General features: G+C 48.8%; 1 protein-coding gene across 1 annotated transcript in view; it reads left to right on the forward strand.

Annotated features, from left to right (window-relative positions):
- LOC119975575 (interferon-induced very large GTPase 1-like) overlaps positions 1 to 16,536 on the forward strand; it is a 60,052-nt gene that overhangs the window by 30,670 nt on the left and 12,846 nt on the right. The window contains 1 exon segment of the mRNA XM_038815364.1: positions 11,942 to 12,165. Coding sequence (XP_038671292.1) covers positions 11,942 to 12,165 — 224 coding nt within the window.

Raw genomic sequence — 16,536 nt, forward strand, 5'->3', positions numbered from 1 at the left:
ATTGTGTGTCTGACTCCTGTGTGGTTGTCTCCTGTGTGTCCCTGTGTGTCTCCTTGTGCTAATCAACTTGTTCTTTTCAAGATGATTATAAACCCTATCTCTTTTAACCTTTTCCAACATTTTACCCACAACCGAAGTAAGGCTCACAGGTCTAGAATTACCAGGGTTGTCTCTACGCCCCTTCTTGAACAAGGGGACAACATTTGCTATCCTCCAGTCTTCCGGCACTATTCCTGTCGACAAAGACGACATAAAGATCAAGGACAAAGGCTCTGCAATCTCCTCCCTGGCTTCCCAGAGAATCCTAGGATAAATCCCATCTGGCCCAGGGGACTTATCTATTTTTACACTTTCCAAAATTGCTAACACCTCCTCCTTGTGAACCTCAATTCCATCTAGCCTGGTCGACTGAACCCGAGTATTCTCCTCGACAACATTGTCTTTCTCCAGTGTAAACACTGACAAAAAATACCCATTTAACGCTTCCCCTATCTCCTCTGATTCCACACACAACTTTCCACTACTATCCTTGATTGGCCCTAATCTTACTCTAGTCATTCTTTTGTTCCTGATATACCTATAGAAAGCCTTAGGGTTTTCCTTGATCCTATCCACCAACAACTTTTCGTGTCCTCTCCTCGTTCTTCTTAACTCTCCCTTTAGGTCCTTCCTGGCTAACTTGTAACTCTCAAGTGCCCTAACTGAGCCTTCATGTCTCATCCTAACATAAGCCTTCTTCTTCCTCTTGACAAGTGCTTCAACTTCCTTAGTAAACCACTGTTCCCTTGCTCGACAACTTCCTCCCTGCCTGACAGGTACATACTTATCAAGGACACCTGTTCCTTGAAAAAGCTCCACGTTTCGATTGTACCCATCCCCTGCAGTTTCCTTCCCATCCTATACATCCTAAATCTTGCCGAATAGCATCATAATTGCCTTTCCCCCAGCTATAATTCTTGCCTTGCGGTATATACCTATCCCTGCCCATTGCTAAAGTAAACATAACCCAATTGTGATCAGTATCACCAAAGTGCTCACCTACATCTAAATCTAACACCTGGCTGGGTTCATTACCCAGTACCAAATCCAATGTGGCCTCGCCCCTTATTGGCCTGTCTACGTACTGTGTCAGAAAACCCTCCTGCACACACTGCACAAAAACTGAGTCTATCCTGTGTGGTTGTCCCCTGTGTGTCTGTCTCCTGTGTGCTTGTCCCCTGTGTGTGTGTCTCCTGTGCGTCTGTCCCCTATGTGCCTGTCCCCTGTGTGGTTGTCCCCTGTGTGTGTGTCTCCTGTGTGTCTGTCTCCTGTGTGTCTGTCCCCTGTGTGTCTGTCTCCTGTGTGGTTGTCCCCTGTGTGTCTGTCTCCTGTGTGGTTGTCTCCTGTGTGTCTGTCTCCTGTGTGTCTGTCCCCTGTGTGTCTGTCTCCTGTGTGGTTGTCCCCTGTGTGTCTGACTCCTGTGTGGTTGTCTCCTGTGTGTCTGACTCCTGTGTGGTTGTCCCCTGTGTGTCTGTCTCCTGTGTGTCTGTCCCCTGTGTGTCTCTCCTGTGTGGTTGTCCCCTGTGTGTCTGACTCCTGTGTGGTTGTCTCCTGTGTGTCTGTCTCCTGTGTGGTTGTCCCCTGGTGTCAGTCTCCTGTGTGTCTGTCTCCTGTGTGTCTCTCCTGTGTGGTTGTCTCCTGTGTGTCTGTCTCCTGTGTGTCTGTCTCCTGTGTGTCTGTCTCCTGTGTGTCTCTCCTGTGTGTCTGTCTCCTGTGTGTCTCTCCTGTGTGGTTGTCCCCTGTGTGTGTGTCTCCTGTGTGTCTGTCCCCTGTGTGTCTGTCCCCTGTGTGTCTGTCCCCTGTGTGGTTGTCCCCTGTGTGTCTCTCCTGTGTGGTTGTCCCCTGTGTGTCTGTCTCCTGTGTGTCTGTCCCTGTGTGTCTGTCTCCTGTGTGTCTGTCTCCTGTGTGGTTGTCCCCTGTGTGTCTGTCTCCTGTGTGTCTGTCCCTGTGTGTCTGTCTCCTGTGTGTCTGTCTCCTGTGTGTCTGTCTCCTGTGTGTCTCTCCTGTGTGGTTGTCTCCTGTGTGTCTCTCCTGTGTGTCAGTATCCTGTGTGGTTGTCCCCTGTGTGTCTCTCCTGTGTGGTTGTCCCCTGTGTGTCTCTCCTGTGTGGTTATCCCCTGTGTGTCTCTCCTGTGTGGTTGTCCCCTGTGTGTCTCTCCTGTGTGTCTGTCCCCTGTGTGTCTCTCTCCTGTGTGGTTGTCCCCTGTGTGTCTCTCCTGTGTGGTTGGCCCCTGTGTGTCTCTCCTGTGTGGTTGTCCCCTGTGTGTCTCTCCTGTGTGGTTGTCCCCTGTGTGTCTCTCCTGTGTGGTTGTCCCCTGTGTGTCTCTCCTGTGTAGTCTGTCCCCTGTGTGTCTCTCTCCTGTGTGGTTGCCCCCTGTGTGTCTCTCCTGTGTGTCTGTCCCCTGTGTGTCAGTATCCTATGTGGTTGGCCCCTGTGTGTCAGTATCCTGTGTGGTTGGCCCCTGTGTGTCTCTCCTGTGTGGTTGTCCCCTGTCTGTCTGTCTCCTGTGTGGTTGTCCCCTGTGTGTCTGTCTCCTGTGTGTCTGTCCCTGTGTATCTGTCTCCTGTGTGTCTGTCTCCTGTGTGGTTGTCCCCTGTGTGCCTGTCTCCTGTGTGTCTGTCCCTGTGTGTCTGTCTCTTGTGTGTCTGTCTCCTGTGTGTCTGTCTCCTGTGTGTCTCTCCTGTGTGGTTGTCTCCTGTGTGTCTGTCTCCTGTGTGGTTGTCCCCTGTGTGTCTGTCCCCTGTGTGTCTGTCCCCTATGTGTCTCTCCTGTGTGTCTGTCCCCTGTGTGTCTCTCCTGTGTGGTTGTCCCCTGGGTGTCTGTCTCCTGTGTGGTTGTCCCCTGTGTGTCTGGCTCCTGTGTGGTTGTCCCCTGTGTGTCTGTCTCCTGTGTGGCTGTCCCCTGTGTGTCTCTCCTGTGTAGTTGTCCCCTGTGTGTCTCTCCTGTGTGGTTGTCCCCTGTGTGTCTCTCCTGTGTGGTTGTCCCCTGTGTGTCTGTCTCCTGTGTGGTTGTCTCCTGTGTGTCTGTCCCCTGTGTGTCTCTCCTGTGTGTCTGTCCCCTGTGTGTCTCTCTCCTGTGTGGTTGTCCCCTGTGTGTCTGTCTCCTGTGTGTCTCTCCTGTGTGTCTGTCCCCTGTGTGTCTCTCTCCTGTGTGTCTGTCCCCTGTGTGTCTCTCTCCTGTGTGGTTGTCCCCTGTGTGTCTGTCTCCTGTGTGTCTCTCCTGTGTGTCTGTCCCTGTGTGTCTGTCTCCTGTGTGTCTCTCCTGTGTGGTTGTCCCCTGTGTGTCTCTCCTGTGTGGCTGTCCCCTGGTGTCTGTCCCCTGTGTGTCTCTCCTGTGTGGTTGTCCCCTGTGTGTCTCTCTCCTGTGTGGTTGTCCCCTGTGTGTCTGTCTCCTGTGTGGTTGTCCCCTGTGTGTCTCTCCTGTGTGGTTGTCCCCTGTGTGTCTGTCTCCTGTGTGGTTGTCCCCTGTGTGTCTGTCTCCTGTGTGGTTGTCCCCTGTGTGTCTGTCCCCTGTGTGTCTGTCTCCTGTGTGTCTGTCCCCTGTGTGTCTGTCCCCTGTGTGTCTGTCTCCTGTGTGGTTGTCCCCTGTGTGTCTCTCCTGTGTGGTTGTCCCCTGTGTGTCTGTCTCCTGTGTGGTTGTCCCCTGTGTGTATGTCCCCTGTGTGTCTGTCCCCTGTGTGTCTGTCCCCTGTGTGTCTGTCTCCTGTGTGTCTGTCCCCTGTGTGTCTGTCCCCTGTGTGTCTGTCTCCTGTGTGTCTGTCCCCTGTGTGTCTGTCTCCTGTGTGGTTGTCTCCTGTGTGGTTGTCCCCTGTGTGTCTGTCCCCTGTGTGTCTGTCTCCTGTGTGTCTGTCCCCTGTGTGTCTGTCCCCTGTGTGTCTGTCTCCTGTGTGTCTGTCCCCTGTGTGTCTGTCCCCTGTGTGTCTGTCTCCTGTGTGTCAGTCCCTGTGTGTCTGTCTCCTGTGTGTCTGTCCCCTGTGTGTCTGTCCCCTGTGTGTCTGTCCCCTGTGTGTCTGTCTCCTGTGTGTCAGTCCCTGTGTGTCTGTCTCCTGTGTGTCTGTCCCCTGTGTGTCTGTCTCCTGTGTGTCTGTCTCCTGTGTGTCTGTCTCCTGTGTGTCTGTCTCCTGTGTGGTTGTCCCTTGTGGGGGCAAACACAAACACCAACAATGTTAGACGGGCTGACGCATGCAGACCAGGGGTTGGGTCTCTGATGGCAGCGGTGACCAGGACACAGGGCAATTGCGGCTGACATGGGTGGGTGCAGCCATGTGCGTCAGGGTGGAGGTGCGACTGACCCCCTTGTGAGGTGGGGGGTCACATGTGTGTGGGGGGTAGGGTCCTTGGTGCTGGGGGCACAGTGCTGGGTACTCACCCTGGCCGCCCTGAGGAGGTCGTGCAGCTTCTTCCTGCACTGGTCTGCAGTCCGGGCCACCGTCCCAGTTTGCCATCCCAGAATCGAGCGCTGCTCTCCTGGTGGCCATCTTGCCTGCGACACTGTGTGTGGGGAGGGGGAGAATGATTAGGTACAGCCGTGGCGTCACATCGATCACGGAACTGGCGAATTGGCAGGCGGTCCGTCGGGTGTACACGGCATCAACACTTCATTTACGGAGAATCCAGCCCGTGATGTTTATATGGTGGCTCTACAGCACCATCTAGTGACTAGAGTAGTAACATTAGATTAACCCTTCATGTGCTTTACAATATCCACATATTGTGGCAGGAAATGCACACTGAGGCATGTATAGTAGGACACGCAGACTGGGACATACACTCTCGGACATGCACATTCAGACATGCACACTCAGACATGCACACTCAGACATGCACACTCAGACATGCACATTCAGACATGCACACTCAGATTTGCACAGTGGGACTTGCACAGTGCGACATGTACACTGGGACATGCACATTGGAGATGTATACTGGGACATGCATGCTTGGAGAGGCTCACTGGAACACACACACTAAGACATGCATAATGGGAGATGCACACTGGGACATACGCATTCGGACCCACACACTTGGACATGTAAACTGAGGAACGCGCACACAAACATGCACATTCCGATATGCACACTGGGAGATGTACATTTGGGCCTGCACACTGGACATTCACACTGAACATGTACACTGGGAGATTTTGACATGGGCATGTACACTCGGACATGCACACTGGGGCATGCACACTCGGACATGAACACTGGGGCAGGTACATTCAGGCATGCACATTGGGACATGCACACTGGGAGAAGCACATTAGGGCAAGCACACTGGGGCATGCACACTCAGACATGAAAACTGGAACAGGCACACTTGGACATGTACAATGTTACATGCACATTCAGACAAAAGCAAATTACTACGGATGCTGGAATCTGAAATGAAAGAGAAAATGCTGGAAAATCTCAGCAGGTCTGGCAGCATCTGTAGGGAGAGAAAAGAGCTCACGTTTCGAGTCCGATGACTCTTTGTCAAAGCACATTCAGACATTCACACTGGGACATTCTTACCTGGACATGCACACTTGGACATGCACATTGGGACATGCACACTGGGACATGCACACTGGGACAGGCTCTCTGGCATGTTCACATTTGGAAATACATTCTCTGACATGCACACTTGGACATGCACACTCAAAAATGCACACTTGGACATGCACACTGGGATGTACACACTGGGACATACACATTGGGGCATACACACTGAGACATGCACGCTGAGACATGCACACTTTTGCATACACTCTGGGAATTGCACACTTTAATGTGCATACTGTGACATACACAATGGAACATGCACACTCAAATGTGCACACTGTCATTCACACTTGGACAGACACACTGGGGCATGCACAATGGGACATACACACTGGGACCTGCATATTGGATCATACACACTGGGACATGCACACTGGGATCTGCACATTGGATCATACACAATGGGACATACACACTGGGATCTGCATATTGGATCATACACACTGGGACATGCACACTAGGACATGAACATCGGACGTGCACGCTGGGGTCTGCACATTGGATTATACACACTGGGACATACACACTGGGATCTGCACATTGGATCATACACACTGGGACAGACACACTAGGACATGAACATCGGACGTGCACACTGGGGTCTGCACATTGGATCATACACACTGGGACATGCACACTGGGACATGCACACTGGGACCTGCACACTAGGGCATGAACAATCGGACATGCACACTGGGACCTGCACATTGGATCATACACACTGGGACATGCACACTGGGACATGCACACTGGGACCTGCACATTGGATCATACACACTGGGACCTGCACACTAGGGCATGAACAATCGGACATGCACACTGGGACCTGCACATTGGATCATACACACTAGGGCATGCACAATCGGAAGTGCACAATGGGACACACACACTGGGACCTGCACATTGGATCATACACACTGGGACATGCACAATCGGAAGTGCACAATGGGACACACACACTGGGACCTGCACATTGGATCATATACACTGGGACATACACACTGGGACATGCACACTGGGACATGCACACTAGGGCATGAACAATCGGACATGCACACTGGGACCTGCACATTGGATTATACACACTGGGACATGCACACTAGGACATGCACACTGGGACCTGCACATTGGATCATACACACTAGGGCATGCACAATCGGAAGTGCACAATGGGACACACACACTGGGACCTGCACATTGGATCATACACACTGGGACATGCACAATCGGAAGTGCACAATGGGACACACACACTGGGACCTGCACATTGGATCATATACACTGGGACATGCACACTGGGACATGCACACTTGGACCTGCACATTGGATTATACACACTGGGACATGCATACTGGGACATGCACAATTGGACTTGCGCACTGGGTCATGACCACATGGACATGCCCACTGGGACATTCACACTGGGACATTCACACTGGGACATTCACACTGGTACATGCAGACTGGGACATGCAGACTGGGACATGCAGACTGGGACATACACACTGGGATTTGCACATTCGGATATGCACACTGGGACATGTATCCTGGGACATGCGTACTGGGGCATGCACACAGGGATGTGCACACTCAGACATGCACACTGGGATATGCATACTGGGACATAAACACTGGGACATACACAATAGGATATGCATACTGCTACATGCACACTGGGGCATACACATTGGGATATGTACACTGGGCCACGCACACTCGGATGTGCTCACTGGGACATACTCACTGGGCCGTTCACACTGGGACGTGCACACTGGGACACACACACTGAGATGCGCACTGGGAGATACACACGGAAACACGTACAGCTTCCTCCAAGGTACAGATTAGTAAAAAATTAGTCAGACTGGAGTGATTGGACTTGGGGAGTTCAGCAATTTCCTTCAATTCCTTTCACTGTTTAGAACATAGAACATAGAACATTACAGCGCAGTACGGGCCCTTCGGCCCTCGATGTTGCGCCGACCTGTGAAACCATCTGAAGCCTATCTGACCTACACTATTCCATTTTCATCCATATGTCTATCCAGTGACCACTTAAATGCCCTTAAAGTTGGCGAGTCTACTACTGTTGCAGGCAGGGCGTTCCACACCCCTATTACTCTGAGTAAAGAAACTGCCTCTGACATCTGTCCTATATCTACTACCCCTCAATTTAAAGCTATGTCCCCTCGTGTTGGTCATCACCATCCGAGGAAAAAGACTCTCACTGTCCACCCTATCTAACCCTCTGACTATCTTATATGTCTCTATTAAGTCACCTCTCAGCCTTCTCCTCTCTAACGAAAACAACCTCAAGTCCCTGAGCCTTTCCTCGTAAGACCTTCCCTCCATACCAGGCAACATCCTAGTAAATCTCCTCTGAACCCTTTCCAAAGCTTCCACATCCTTCCTATAATGTGGTGACCAGAACTGCACGCAGTACTCCAGGAGCGGCCGCACCAGAGTTATGTACAGCTGCAGCATGACCTTGTGGCTCCGAAACTCAATCCCCCTACTGATAAAGGCCAGCACACCATATGCCTTCTTAACAGCCCTATTAACCTGGGTGGCAACTTTCAGGGATTTATGTACCTGGATGCCGAGATCTCTCTGTTCATCAACACTACCAAGAATCTTGCCATGAGCCCAGTACTCTGCATTCTTGTTACTCTTTCCAAAGTGAACCACCTCACACTTTTCCGTATTAAACTCCATCTGCCACCTCTCAGCCCAGCTCTGCAGCTTATCTATGTCCCTCTGTATCCTATAACATCCTTCAGCACTATCCATAACTCCACCGACCTTCGTGTCATCTGCAAATTTACTAACCCATCCTTCTACACCCTCTTCCAGGTCATTTATAAAAATGACAAACAGCAGTGGCCCCAAAACAGATCCTTGCGGTACACCACTAGTAGCTGAACTCCAGGATGAACATTTGTCATCAACCACCACCCTCTGTCTTCTTTCAGCTAGCCAATTACTGATCCAAACCGCTAAATCACCTTCAATCCCATACTTCCTTATTTTCTGCAATAGCCTACCGTGTGGAACCTTATCAAACGCCTTACTGAAATCCATATACACCACATCAACCACTTTACCCTCATCCACCTGTTTGGTCACCTTCTCAAAAAACTCAATAAGGTTTGTGAGGCATGACCTACTCTTCACAAAACTGTGTGGACTATCGCTAATCAACTTGTTCTTTTCAAGATGATTATAAACCCTATCTCTTTTAACCTTTTCCAACATTTTACCCACAACCGAAGTAAGGCTCACAGGTCTAGAATTACCAGGGTTGTCTCTACGCCCCTTCTTGAACAAGGGGACAACATTTGCTATCCTCCAGTCTTCCGGCACTATTCCTGTCGACAAAGACGACATAAAGATCAAGGACAAAGGCTCTGCAATCTCCTCCCTGGCTTCCCAGAGAATCCTAGGATAAATCCCATCTGGCCCAGGGGACTTATCTATTTTTACACTTTCCAAAATTGCTAACACCTCCTCCTTGTGAACCTCAATTCCATCTAGCCTGGTCGACTGAACCCGAGTATTCTCCTCGACAACATTGTCTTTCTCCAGTGTAAACACTGACGAAAAATACCCATTTAACGCTTCCCCTATCTCCTCTGATTCCACACACAACTTTCCACTACTATCCTTGATTGGCCCTAATCTTACTCTAGTCATTCTTTTGTTCCTGATATACCTATAGAAAGCCTTAGGGTTTTCCTTGATCCTATCCACCAACAACTTTTCGTGTCCTCTCCTCGTTCTTCTTAACTCTCCCTTTAGGTCCTTCCTGGCTAACTTGTAACTCTCAAGTGCCCTAACTGAGCCTTCATGTCTCATCCTAACATAAGCCTTCTTCTTCCTCTTGACAAGTGCTTCAACTTCCTTAGTAAACCACTGTTCCCTTGCTCGACAACTTCCTCCCTGCCTGACAGGTACATACTTATCAAGGACACCTGTTCCTTGAAAAAGCTCCACGTTTCGATTGTACCCATCCCCTGCAGTTTCCTTCCCACCTATACATCCTAAATCTTGCCGAATAGCATCATAATTGCCTTTCCCCCAGCTATAATTCTTGCCTTGCGGTATATACCTATCCCTGCCCATTGCTAAAGTAAACATAACCCAATTGTGATCAGTATCACCAAAGTGCTCACCTACATCTAAATCTAACACCTGGCCGGGTTCATTACCCAGTACCAAATCCAATGTGGCCTCGCCCCTTATTGGCCTGTCTACGTACTGTGTCAGAAAACCCTCCTGCACACACTGCACAAAAACTGACCCATCTATAGTACTCGAACTATAGTATTTCCAGTCAATATTTGGAAAGTTAAAGTCCCCCATAACAACTACCCTGTTACTCTCGCTCCTGTCGAGAATCATCTTTGCTATCCTTTCCTCTACATCTCTGGAGCTATTCGGAGGTCTATAGACAACTCCCAACAGGGTGACCTCTCCTCTCCTGTTCCTAACCTCGGCCCATACTACCTCAGTAGACGAGTCCTCAAACGTCCTTTCAACCGCCGTAATACTTTCCTTGATTAACAATGCCACACACCCTCCCTCTTTTACCATCTTCTTTGTTCTTACAGAAACATCTAAATCCTGGAACCTACAACACCCATTCCTGTCCCTGCTCTACCCATGTCTCCGAAATCGCCACAACATCGAGATCCCAGGTACCAACCCATGCTGCAAGCTCACGCACCTTATTCCGAATGCTCCTGGCGTTGAAGTAGACACACTTCAAACCAGCGTCTTGCTTGCCAGTGCCCTCTTTCAAACGTTTAACCCTATCCCTGACCTCACTACTCTCAACATCCTGTACACTGGGACTACAATTTAGGTTCCCATCCCCCTGCTGAATTAGTTTAAACCCCCCCGAAGAGCACTAGCAAATTTCCCCCCCCAGGATATTGGTACCCCTCTGGTTCAGGTGAAGACCGTCCTGTTTGTAGAGGTCCCACCTACCCCAGAATGAGTCCCAATTATCCAGGAAACCAAAACTCTTCCTCCTGCACCATCCCTGTAGCCACGTGTTCAACTCCTAACTCTCCTTATTTCTCACTTCGCTAGCACGTGGCACGGGTAACAACCCAGAGATAACAACTCTGTTTGTTCTTGCTCTCAGCTTCCACCCTGGCTCCCTGAATTTCTGTCTCAAATCCCCATCTCTCTTCCTACCTATGTCGTTGGTACCTATGTGGACCACGACTTGGGGCTGCTCCCCCTCCCCCTTAAGGATCCCAAAAACACGATCAGAGACATCACAAACCCTTCTGGAGAATGGAGAAACCCTGTTTCCAGTGTAGTTCTGAGAGAATTGGTGGGGTTAAAGAGCGTTGAATTGGGTAGTTTACAGATTCCTTTTCCTATACGTAATCATTGTTCCCAGTGTGGTAATGAAGAGATTGGATGATTTGGAGGGAGTGGAGTTTGGGCATTTACCTTTCTCTTTACCCTCCCATAGTTCCTAGTGTGTCACTAAGAGGAGTGGGGCATTCAATGGGCAGAAATTGGACAATTTACAGTCCCCATTACTCCCTCCCTGATCCAGTGTGGCATTGAGGGGCGTGAGGTAATGATGGGTGTGGCTGAATTGGGTAGTTTACCTCGTCCTTTACCCCCTCACTGTTCCAAGTGTAGAGCTGAGAGGAGTAGAGGATTGGAAGGGTAAAATTGGGTACTTTACCCCACATCCTATATTGTCCTCACTGTTTCCAGTGTGATACTGAGGAGCGCTTGAGTATGTGAGTAATTCCAGTTCTTATATCCTGGAGACTGATCATCTTAGTAACAGAAAGGAAGGGATATAGGGTCAGAGTTCATGAGACTTGGAGGTCAGAGGTGTCTGAGCCAAGGGGGAGATCAGAAATCAAGGTTGTCGATCTCACGGCTGGGCAAATAAATGGAATGTCCCAAATCTGGAACGCGGCAATGTACTAAATCTGGAACACGGAAATGTACTAAATCTGGAACGTGGCAATGTACTAAATCTGGAACACAATAATGCACTAAATCTGGAACGCGGCAATGTACTGAATCTGGAACAGAGCAATGCACTAAACCTGGAACACAGAAATGTACTAAATCTGGAACGTGGCAATGTACTAAATCTGGAACACGGAAATGTACTAAATCTGGAACGCTGCAATGTACTAAATCTGGAACACGGAAATGTACTAAATCTGGAACACAACAATGTACTAAATCTGGAACACAATAATGCACTAAACCTGGAACATAGCAACGTGCTACACTAAAGTCCAGAGTTAGCACATAATGGTGTGTAACATGTCATTAAAAAGGATTAACAATTACATCTCTTTCCTCTTATCCAGGTTGCTTCATTCCAGAACTCTTAACCGAATTAGGATTAGAAAGTAAGAAGTTGTCACTGAACGATGTCCTCAACATAAACAGAGAAACGCTTCAAAATAAATCACCATATTCCCCTCAGGATATTCCAGGATATTTTCTCCAGAATATAATGATGGTCAATTCAGAGGCAAGAAACTTGAAATACAAACCAACTAAAACCCAAAATCAACAAAATATTAAGATAGTGGGCCTGCCAGAGGGGATAGAGGGTAGAAATCCCACAACATTCGTGGCTGCGATGCTGGGCTCCTTAGTGGGGCGGGAAACTTTTCCCACCCCACCGGAAATGGACAGAGCTCATCGGTCACTGCGCCCGAAGCCCAAGGAAGGGGAAAAACCGAGAGCAGTTATAGCCAGACTGCACCGGTACCGGGATAGGGAGACAATCCTGCGCTGGGCCAAGGAGAATAGAGCCTGCAATTGGGACGGGCACGCCATCCGAATCTACGAGGATTTTGGAGCGGACATAGCTAAGAGACGGGCGGAGTTCAACAGAGCGAAAGCAGCTCTCTATAAGAACAAAGTACGTTTTGGTATGCTGTACCCAGCAAAACTCTGGGTCACATACCAACACAAGGAATATTTCTTTACAGCCCCTGCCGAGGCGAATAGATTCGTCGAGGAGCACGGGCTGGAAAAACGCCATGGGAAGTAGGGACGAGGGGCCCATGGCAAGGAGACACGTCATGCCGACGGGGGGGGTGGGGAGGGGCGAGGCAAAGCCAGCCCCCTCCCCCCTGGCAGGTGTGTTGTTCCTCGTATCTTAATAAAGCTCGCAGTCTCAAGTGTGGAGAAGATGCTTTATTGTGGGTTCGTTCAGTTTCCAGAGCTCGACCTAGAACTACCTTCCAGTGCTAACTACCAGCTTTGCTTGCTGTGTGTGCTTACCAGCCCGCCTGCTGTGAAGAGTGTGTCCTCACTTCCTGTCCTGATGTATTTATATGGCTCTCCCGTGCTCCCTCTAGTGGTCGCTCAGTTGTGTTGCATCTGGTTAACTTGTGATCACCACATCCCCCTTTTTCTCTTAACATATTTTCTGAACATCGTTAAAGAAAATTGTATATCCTGTCCCAGTGTATTTATAGCTCTCCCGCTCGTGTTTGCTCTGTTGTTTTTGTATCTGGTCAATCTACGATCACCACATCCCCCTCTCTCTCATTACATAGTTTCTGTACATCATTAAGGAAAATTATACAAAACAGTAACTTATGATATGCGTATCTATACAAGTGATGATGCTATTGCCTTAGTTAACAAAGCCAATGTATTTATATGTCCAAACTTAATAAACACATTTATGAGTCCAAACTTGATGAATTTGTTCAGAGCTTTTTTTTTCTTTTTGTTGTTGATGACGTGGTGATATTGATATTGCAAGTCCGCTGTGAATGTTGTTGGTGTTCCTTGTTATCTTAAGTACCCAATGCGTCATCCCGAGGTGTTTGCATGGTCACATCACTGATGTTGACTGGCATGGACTTTTTTTTTTTTGTGCTTGTGGTGTTGATTTATTGTCTCATCCGCCTTGGATGCTGGTGTGCTTGCTTGTTCTGGAGCAGACATGAGTTTGTGCGATTCGTTGTCATCCCATGACATGTTTGTAGTCTTGTTATCGTTTTGCAGTGTGCTGTGGCATCGTCCATCATGTGCCAAGTAGTGCCATTGTGTACAAGTCGTTGTTTCATTGCTGTTGTTTCTGTCGTTCCTGTTTTTGTTGTTTCCGTTGCCGTACTTGTCGCTGTTTTTGTCGTTTCCGTCTTTGTTGTTGTCGCTATCTTTGCTCCTGACTTTGTTGTGTTTGTTGCCATTCTTGTTGTTTCTGCCTCTGTCGTTGTCGCTATCTTTGTGCCTGACGTTGTTGTTTGTCTTGTTGCGCGTCATGTTGCTTTTATTCTTGCTGTTGTCGTTCTCGTTTCTGCTGTGCTTCTTGCTATTGTTGTTTGTCTTGTCGCGCTTCATGTTGCTTTTCTTCTTGCTGTTGTCGTTCTCGTTTCTGCTGTGCTTCTTGCTATTGTTGTTGGTCTTGTCGCGCTTCATGTTGTTTTTGTTCTTGCTGTGTTTCTTTTGACTTTTGTTTTTCTTGTTATACTCTATGAGTGTCCCGAGTGGATAATTTGAGTCATTGAGCATTCCGTCTCGCGAGTGGTGCGAATGATCTGATGTTGCATCGGTGCAGGTGACATCAATCAGTTGTGGAGAATTGGATTCCGCATCTTTGCTTTCTTGGTGCTCGTCTTCTCGCGAGTGGTGCGAATGATCTGATGTTGCATCGGTGCAGGTGACACCAATCAGTTGTGGAGAATTGGATTCCGCATCTTTGCTTTCTTGGTGCTCGTCTTCCGGAGTCAAAGTCTTCTCGATTACATTTGACGCGGTGTCTGTGGACTCTCGGCGCTCCTCTTCTGGAGTCCAAATCTGCATGATTTCAGTTGACGTGGTTTCTCTAGACTCTTGGTGCTCCGCTTCTGGAGTTAAAATCTTCATGATTTCTGTTGATGTTATCTCACTGGACTCCAGGTGCTCCTCTTCTGGAGTCAAAATCTGCATGGTTTCTTTTTGTTTGATGTCTCTGGACTCCAGGTGCTCCTCTTCTGGAGTCAGAATCTGCATGGTTTCTTTTGGCGTTGTCTCTCTGGGCTCCAGGTGCTCCTCTTCTGGAGTCAAAATCTGCATGTTTTCTTTCGGCATCGTCTCTCTGGACTGTTGGGTGGCCCGACTCTGTGCTTCTGTACAGACAAGCTGAGAACTGTCAGTCTCACTGTGATCCTGTACGTTGAGTGTGATCACCTTGTCACTGTCTTCGCATGCAGTGGGCAGAGGTGCATTGTCTTCTTCTTGTTCCTGTGAGCGTGTTGGACTTTCATAGTCCGCTCTTTCTTCTTGTTCCTGTGAGCGTGTTGGACTTTCATAGTCTGCTCTTTCTTCTTGTTCCTGTGAGCGTGTTGGACTTTCATAGTCCGCTCTTTCTTCTTGTTCCTGTGAGCGTGTTGGTAGACTTTCATAGTCTGCTTGCGGTTGCTCAGGTCCAGCGGGTTTACCTTCATGGTCTTGTTCATGCTTGGTGTCCGCCCGGGAGTGTTTGCTTGCATCCCTGTTGGCGTCTTTCATCACTCGCACTGTGGAGCCTGTCCTCGCTCGCTCCGTGGAGTCTTCCTGTGCTCTCTGTGTGGCGTCGTCTTCGTCTTGGGTATTGCTGTCATCCAATGTATCGACGAGCTGCCATGGCACCATGGTGTTGGATTCATCCACCATGAGTAGAGTCGTGTTGAGCTTTGCAACGGTGTCGCTGATGCTGTGATCAGCATGTCCAAATAACTCCTCCATGTCTGAGTAGTATTCTTTGAAACCCATTTCATCTTCGTTGGCTTCTTCTACCACGAGTTGATTCGTGTTGAACTTTGCGACCGTGTCGCTGATGCTGTGATAAGCATATCCGACTGACTCAGCTGTGTCTGAGTAGTATTCTCCGAAAACCAAATCATCCTGGTTGGATTCTTCTACCACGAGTTGATTCGTGTTGAACTTTGCGACCGTGTCGCTGATGCTGTGATAAGCATATCCGACTGACTCAGCCATGTCTGAGTAGTATTCTTTGAAAACCAAATCATCTTGGTTGGATTCATCTACCACGAGTTGGTTTGTGTTGTGCTTTGCGACCGTGTCGCTGATGCTGTGATAAGCATATCCGACTGACCCAGTCAGGTCTGAGAGGTAATCGTCGAAAAACAAATCATCTTTTGTTGTTTCGGAATTCTTTTTGTTCGCTTCACTGTGTGTGGTGAAGGCAGCTTTTTCCAAGGTTTTGTGCAAGTTGTTTTTCACTGTTGGTTTAAGTTCAGGCGTTTTTCTGTGTTCTGAGGCAAGAAAATTTGGTTTTACCACTTTAAGTGTCTTGTTTTCAATTTTCGGGCATTTCCCTTTTAAGTGGGCGTGGTCAGGATTCTCAGACGTCATGACGTCACGCGTAGGAACGACTTGCACATGCGCAAATCGGCTTTCTTTCCTTGTGCGGTTCGGTGTCCATTGCGCATGCGCGGCTTGCGCATGCGCATGACGGTCCGCGACGAAGACTTTTTTTGACTGCGCATGCGCGGCTTGCGCATGCGCATAACGATCGGCGCCGCGATCTTTTGTAAACTGCGCATGCGCGACTTCCGGTTCCGGCGCATGCGTGACTTCCGGTTCCGGCGCATGCGCAGACGCGATTTGTAGTTCTTTGTTTACCATAGACTGCAAAGTGTGCCCCGACGCCATTTTATCGCGGATTTCAGCGTTTTTTTCTTTCTAAAAGTTGTAAGTTACCTTTTCTTTCCGATCTGGACTGGATTTCAGCGTTTTGGCTTTGTGAAAAATTCCTGTTATTTCTTCTTTTTGATCTGTACTGTGCATTCGCGATTTCCTGATCTTTTTGTGATTTTTTAAGTTTTGCATCACTCAGTCTCTGTGCAGGTTGGACTGTGAGCATGCCTTGCTGTTCAAATTTCTCACAGTACTCTTCAAATTTGTTTAGTAACGTTTGTAAGCTGTTCCTGTCTTCACCTTTTGAGTATTTAAA

Source organism: Scyliorhinus canicula, chromosome 13 (assembly GCF_902713615.1).
Source record: "Scyliorhinus canicula chromosome 13, sScyCan1.1, whole genome shotgun sequence".
Classification (NCBI taxonomy): Eukaryota; Metazoa; Chordata; class Chondrichthyes; order Carcharhiniformes; family Scyliorhinidae; genus Scyliorhinus; species Scyliorhinus canicula.